The 7,508-nt window shown below is 42.5% G+C and overlaps 2 protein-coding genes across 4 annotated transcripts in view; both read right to left on the bottom strand.

Annotated features, from left to right (window-relative positions):
• The window catches only part of LOC123060716 (uncharacterized), a 9,186-nt gene extending 6,707 nt beyond the window's left edge, over positions 1-2,479 (bottom strand). The window contains exon 1 of the mRNA XM_044483538.1: positions 1-2,479. This exon is cut by the window's left edge and continues 18 nt beyond it. Coding sequence (XP_044339473.1) covers positions 1-145 — 145 coding nt within the window. The 5' untranslated portion in view covers positions 146-2,479.
• A 466-nt stretch (positions 2,480-2,945) lies between these two features.
• Positions 2,946-7,508, bottom strand: part of LOC123060714 (V-type proton ATPase subunit E) — a 6,457-nt gene continuing 1,894 nt past the window's right edge. The window contains exons 4-6 of one of the 3 annotated variants that reach the window (XM_044483536.1): positions 4,708-4,904; positions 3,731-3,830; positions 2,946-3,302 (exon numbers count right to left, since the gene is read on the bottom strand). In XM_044483536.1, the coding sequence (XP_044339471.1) occupies positions 3,267-3,302; positions 3,731-3,830; positions 4,708-4,904 (333 nt within the window). In that variant the 3' untranslated portion in view covers positions 2,946-3,266. The remainder of the gene's footprint in view (positions 3,303-3,730; positions 3,831-4,707; positions 4,905-7,508) is intronic. The other 2 variants (XM_044483535.1, XM_044483537.1) reach the window with 2 other exon arrangements.

Here is a 7,508-nt window from a genome sequence, read left to right as displayed (position 1 = left end):
AGGCCGCGGTTGGGAGGACGGCGGCGATGTAGGAGGAGGAGGAGGCGGACTGGGCAGTGGGGGCGCTAGGGTTTGGAGAGGGGAGGAGGGGGTTGAGGTCGACGAGGAGGACTACGCGGTGGGGCTCGCCGGCGATGGCCGTCATGGGTGGGGGCCGGCGGCGGAGGGGGAGGGTTGGGGAATTTGGTTGGAGCAGTAGATCTGTGTGAGGGCTTCAGATTTTCTTTCTTTTTCTAGTGTGGGCCTGGTGGAGAGGGATTCTAAAATTTTGGCGGGAAAGTTGAGCGAGCCGGCGAAGAAGGTAGCAGGTTCCCCGCGAACGTAGGCGGTGCACCCGTAGTTTATGGTGCAACCCTTTCACCGGTGACCAGCGAACGTTTGCCCGGGAAGGAATGGCATTTGTGAACATAGCTGGCCAAACGGGCCGACCCGGCCCAGCTGCTAATCGGGCCGGCCCACCGGCATGCCAGACCCACTAGTCTGCCTGCTATTTGGCACACTGGGCGTTTTTTGCCTATTTTACCTGTTGGGTCATATAGAGATATATAAAAAATATAAAAAGGCCGTGTCGTGCTGGCCCGCGTGCTCAGCCTAGCATCCCAAGCATGGCCCAGGGCGTGCAGCGTGCCGGGCCTGGCCCATTTAGCTCCTGTCATGCCTTGCCCATGGCGGCCCGTGCTGCATGCCGGGCCTGGCCCGTTTAGCCCGTGTCATGCCTCGCCCATGGCCCGGCCTGGTTGGCACGGCCCATTTGGCCAGCTATATTTGTGAATGTTTTTTTTGCGAAATCATATGGGAGTCTTATTCCAAACTCACAGGGTACAGTTGAAAGGCAATAAGTCCTCACAACATGGAGGAGATCTGCACATCCACACCGTAGTACATGACTCGGTACGGCTATAGTTTGCCATACAATTTGCTACCCTGTTTTGAGCTCTACTAATTTTATGTGGAACAAACTCCCTTTCATTCACCATTGACTTGATTTCTGCTACTAGGTGTCCATAAGCCGAACGAGACAATTTTGGTTAGCGAGCATGGCAACTCCATTGCAGTCCTATTTTTCATTAGAAAATTGTCATGCTTGCGAACTATATTTGCCATCTTTGCCATCCTCGCGACAACTGAATTTTTCATGAAAACATTCGCAACTGTCAGCCCTCCCAATGAACGCTCGCTGATTATGGTTACCAAAAAATTACTTTACATGTTATCAAAATATTTGAAAATAATTTAAAGACATACTAGACATAATATACATCTAGGATACCATGAAATTTGAATCTAGATATGAAACAATTGCCTGAGAAATAAAAACAACAAATCCAACATTGACTATGTTCCTCGCAAAAAAACATTGACTATGTTTACGGGCCAGATTTGTGGTCTAACATTGGATAACTACTATTCAAAATATGAATTGACCATTTTGTTTCTCTAGATGTAGGTTGAATTTTAATCTAAGATTTTGCAACATGGCGAACATATATTATATTAGAATTGTGTTTCAAAATATGATTTGAGTATTTATAATCTCGGGTTGCATGGGATATGTTTTCAGGAGGGTTTTCAAAAAATTGGGTTGGCTAGGTAATCTGATAGTGGATCCCTTATCGCCGTCGAGGGGCAAACACCCCCTGGACTTAGTGGGATACCTAATGGGGGTGTTGGCGATAGTGACGAGACATATCTAGCGACGTGGTGGCAGGAAAAAGAGGAGACAAAGCGGCACAACTTGGTAGGAGCAACAAAGGGGGAGGAAGGGTGAGGGAAGGAAGGTGGCAATTGAGAGGAGCGAACGAGGGCATGGATGGTCATGTGGACATGGTGGCATTATAGATCGGACCTCTGTTGTACCTTTCTCCTTTGATGGATTCGGTATGTAGCATTGAGTGTTTTTTTTATTTTTAGAACTGAATTCGTACATAACAATTTTATGTTCCATGTTCCTTCCGTGTCTCACTTTTTCCTATCCTTGTCGCCCTCCCTCTTCTCTCCCCTCAACGAGTTCGTATCTTTCTCTTCGTTGCCATTCACACTAGGATCAACCACCACTATTAACAAGGTAGGCATGGTGGTAGTGCACGGGGAAGGGAGGTGCTGCGAGGGACCACTGTTGGGAAGAGAAGGTGATCGATGTGTGTGTTGTCCGATGTTCCTCAAATGGTGGGGAAATATTTTGACAATGAAGGAAACAAACATTATATATGTTTGATTCGTAAAATCCTACACGATTTTAGTTTGTAAAAGTGCGGGAATAGGAATATCATGCCCATTCAAATCCTACACGATTTTAGTTTGTTTAACTGTATCACAAAAAAATAAGGAATTTTTTCAAAAGGTTTGAGTAGATGCTAGATTTCCTATGAAATGCCGTACAAATGATTCCTTAGGAAAATTCTTATAGATTTAATCCTACACAACCAAAGGATCAACATACACAAATTTCTAAGGATTCTAATACTTCTCCCGCCAAAAAAAAGGATTCTAATACTTCAAAATTCTTATAAAATTTCTTAGATTCAAAGAATCCCTAAAGGATTCAATCCTATGAATCAAAATATATAGGGAAAAAATTCTAAGGTTTTCAATTATCCAAAAGAGAACATTCGAATCAAATAACCTATTATGGGGAAACAGACGTTCCATATTTTAGGTGTTCTGTCTACTGTTCCCCTGATTATTGAACCCAAAAGGCTTTACCCTATTCATAATTTCAAATGGGTTGCTACATCTTCACCATGATTAGGGATGCAAAGTGGTGATACTTAGGATACCTTCCAACTCTCTCTAGTTCAATGAAATAAACTAAGTTTTTTTAAAGAAATTTTAAAAAATATATCGCTTTTAGAAATGTACTACTTCGTTTGACTGAATGAAAGAGGGCACGTAAGGGTACACCCCTGGCAACGATGACATCCCCTACTGGTGCTATCTGTGCGATGTGTTAGTCAACACTTTTTTAAATCAGATATATGAAAATCAAAGAGGCCAATTTCATCAAGGTAACAAATTACGTGTACACGTAAATGGCATCACTACACACATCAATGCCTTATTAAGAGAAATCGCCCAATGCTGTAGTTCATCTTATTATGCTTGCCTGGCGCAATTAAGTCTCGAGTCATCGGTGACAAAGGGCTTTTCCCCCTGACCAAAAGAGTGAGCCTGTGTAAATTACTGGTGAACCACAAAAATGATTTCTCAAAGATCATCATCAAGAGGTGCCGAGCAGCAACTGTGCAGCATTCCGTTAAAAAAATTGTTCATGCAGCTACCTGCCCAATAAGGCTTTGACGGATCTGATAAAGGTGCATGTGCCACACAAACGTTAACAGACCGTGATAGCAAGGAGAGAAGACATATCGCTAATTACGCAGTCATATAATATGCTCAACAGAATTTAAAGGCAGACGACCATGATCAAGTGGGGAACATCACAATGGACCCAACAAGAGCCTTTCTTTCTTTCAGGAAACAGCATACAGTAAAGGATCAAAGTTATATTTGTGTTGGATAACTGCAGGGATGGAACATGGAAGCTGTAAGTTGCATACGTTCACCAACAAGATAGTTTTACTATCCCCACAAAAAAAAGGCTTTACTACCAACCACAGGCACATCAAATACACTAAAATGCTAAACTTATTTGCATTATTTCCCATTGTGTACATTAGAATGTATAAATGTCAACCATGCAGGGGACATCAAACAGGATCACAATACATACCTCTGGTAGCTTCTTTCTGAAAACCACTTCTAGTCTAGCATCCAACGTGTTCTCAAAGACAATTTTTCCATCTTGAGAAGCCATTACAACTCCACCAGAGCTAAAAAGAGGTACAAGAGTAAGCTTTAGACACTCAGATCCACAATTTATTATTCAATGAGCATGATTTAGTTTCAGCTGGTAATAGCAACAAATCCAGAAGAAGATTTACTCAGGAATAAGGATCGCTTAAATGGACTAGTATAAAAAATAGCAATATCACTTAGAGAACATGCAGGATTGCAACACGAGACAATGCAAATACCCTTTAGCAAAAGAAAAGAGGGAACACAAAGAAGAATGCCGGCATGGCGGCAACAGCTTCTTCATGGGAGAGATGAGAATAACTTGTTCTTCCCTTCTTGCTTGCTTACTGAGTAAACCAATCTGCCTCCCCATCAAATAGCGGGGGCCAAACAAATAGCTTGAGGGAAATATTTAACGACAATTTGGTTATCATGTCACTGACAAACAGGCATGTGCATGTTGCTACTGTTGCACATAGCAGCTGTATGGAAAGATTCCTTCCTAATATCGTATTATAATCCATGCAATGCGAGACACTTTTTCAAGAATTCACATGAACATGCAAAAAAAACATTGAGAAAGAAGACACCCTTCTTCTAGTTACTTATGCAGTTACCATACAGCATGCACCCTTTGCATTTAAGAATGTTGCCTTCAATAACCAAATGCATAGCAAATACAGAATATCACGAAAAAATAAGCCACCTTACAACAGGTCCTAACATAACACAAGTCAACAATTTGACAAATAATTCAAATGCCAAATTCCCAATGCACACTCAGGAAGGAAGCGCTGATAGAACTTTGGATATAATATTGAAATGATGAATATGGGAGAACATTTGTGAACAGTTGCTAGTAGATATCATCAAATGCCAAATTCCCAATCCACAGAAGATTGCAAGTATTACCAGGAAAGGTCATGTTCCTTGTAATGACTGGGAGCAGGCGGCAGATAGACATGGCGGTCTACCATGATTTCAGGCGGATATACATTTGCTTTTTCCGCATACTCATTCCTCGCAGACTCCAAGACTGATTCAACAAGCTCAAGATCCTCCTTCCTGCAGCGGAGAATAACCGCCGACTCTTTCAGACGCAGCAAGCTCTGGTCAGGTGACTTTATACGTTAGATAATACTCAAGCATCATTTATGTTCAATGATACGGACACGATATCGCCACACATACCAACAGATGATAGTGCTATGCAAGTTGAACCAGTAAAAGAGTTAAGTCATAGAAAAGTTGTTGAAAATACATCCATATTTCATCGAGGAAAGGATGATCGTGTGCGCTAGTTATGTGGACCTGGTGTGGCCGGCCTAGCTAGTTGTACATCAAAACGTTATTGCTCGGGTGATACACGTGACAAGTGCATGAGGTTATTTTATATGAAATAGACACGATGTGTTTTTCAGGGTAGACACCCGTATCAAGTTTTGGAGGGATCTTTAGAAAACCTCTGTGTTGCGATTTCTCTTCGTGGAAATTGTTTTGCGTGTGAGTACCTTCGTCGAGATTGGTTTTCTCGTGCTGGGCCGCAAGGTTCAAACCCTCTACTTCGTGTACATTGCGTGCGCGGGCGAGAGGTTGCTGTTACTGAAGGTGGAGTGTCGTGAAAGGTCGGGCCGCAACAACGGATCGGATCTCGCCACGGGGTTCGGTCTATATCAGGTGGTATCAGAGCAAAGGTTAGTCACAACGACTCAGTTTGTAATATCATCTGCGGAGTCAAGCATCAACATGTTGAGCAGGAACATATTGATGGAGGAGGAAGGCATTGGCGAGGTCACTCTTTTTCACACTCGTTGCGTCGTGAACGAACGATGTGCCAATCTGACAATCGATGAGAGTACCACAGTCAATATGGTGAGCATCGAGGTGGTGGAAAAATTGGGGCTGAAGATGGCGCCTCTTGAAAGACCGTACACGCTGAAGTGGTTCAAAGGTGGAATCAAAATTACGCATCAGATTTTGCTAATTTTTTATCTGGGAAAATATTGTTGTGCGGAATTTTTTCATGTTTGTCCTGTGTCCATGGTGTCGTGCCATCTGCTACTTGGGGACCCATGGTGCAAGCGTGTTGGGGCTGTTCGGGATGTCAAGAAAAATAGTTATTCTTTATCACAAAAGGGCAAACAAATTTGTTTTATTCCCATGCCAGCGGATGTGTTCGCTGCTGATTGGAAAGATCGTTTGCGAAAAAGAAGAGAAGAGCAAGAAGAAATAAATAAAGAAGTTGATGCACCGATGAAGGGGCTAAATCTCTTGGTGGAGAAGGTGCAAGGGGATGGTGATGCTAAAGGGCAGCGTTGGAGTGTTTTTAAAACGCAGTGCATGATCAAGGGTCGTGCATGTAAGATGATAATTGATGGTGGCAGTTTTACTAATGCCGTTAGCAAAGATCTCGTGCATGCCTTGGGTTTGTCCATGTGGCGGCACCCACAACCGCACCACGTGGAGTGGTTATACAACACCGGGAAATTAAAAATTACACATAAGGTGCGTGTGCCATTTGTTGTTGGAGATTATATTGATAAGGTGGATTGTGATGTCTTGCCAATGAACGCTTGTCAGTTGCTATTAGGGAGACCGTGGCAGTTTGATCGTGACGCGGCGCATGCCGGAAGATCGAACACGTACACATTCATGCATGGTGGAAGGAAGCATATGCTAAAACCGATGCTAGATAGTGCAATCATTAGAGAGCAACAAATTCCGGAGAAGGAGGTCGTGTTAAAAATTAACATGAAACCACGGACGGTTTCACTTCAAGGGAGGGAGGATGATACGGACACGATATCGCCACACATACCAACAGATGATAGTGCTATGCAAGTTGAACCAGTAAAAGAGTTAAGTCACAGAAAAGTTGTTGAAAATACATCCATATTTCATCGAGGAAAGGATGATCGTGTGCGCCAGTTATGTGGACCTGGTGTGGCCGGCCTAGCTAGTTGTACATCAAAACGTTATTGCTCGGGTGATACACGTGACAAGTGCATGAGGTTATTTTTATATGAAATAGACACGATGTGTTTTTCAGGGTAGACACCCGTATCAAGTTTTGGAGGGATCTTTAGAAAACCTCTGTGTTGCGATTTCTCTTCGTGGAAATTGTTTTGCGCGTGAGTACCTTCGTCGAGATTGGTTTTCTCATGCTGGGCCGCAAGGTTCAAACCCTCTACTTCGTGTACATCGCGTGCGCGGGCGAGAGGTTGCTGTTACTGAAGGTGGAGTGTCGTGAAAGGTCGGGCCGCAACAACGGATCCGATCTCGCCACGGGGTTCGGTCTATATCATTCAATTTTCAAATTATGAAAAAATCATGGAAATTACTCAAAAATTAATAATCATGGAAATAGAGGCTATTAAAAAAAGGCAGGTCTAAGTCACTCTACTTATGGATAGATAATTCTAATGATTCCTGAGCAACAGCAACTACTTTGCATGCAACTATCGTCTACTTATATGTTATAAAGTTCATAAAATCAAAGAATATATATAAATTTTGAAAACTAACACATCAAAAAGTTGAAAACACACTATTATGATTAGAAATCCATTATAGCAAGTAGAAATGTTACTCTTCAGGGAGAACACAAATAGCAGTTACTGAAATTTCCCTTTTTTTTTTAAAATCACATCAAGTGCTGGGATTTTGGCTGCCTAAAATAAAATAAAAACGATTTGAATTTTGAGGTCAATTTA

This window comes from Triticum aestivum, chromosome 3A (assembly GCF_018294505.1).
Source record: "Triticum aestivum cultivar Chinese Spring chromosome 3A, IWGSC CS RefSeq v2.1, whole genome shotgun sequence".
NCBI lineage: Eukaryota > Viridiplantae > Streptophyta > Magnoliopsida > Poales > Poaceae > Triticum > Triticum aestivum.
Note: the sequence above shows the minus strand (reverse complement) of the source record. Positions and strands in the feature narration are given on the sequence as shown.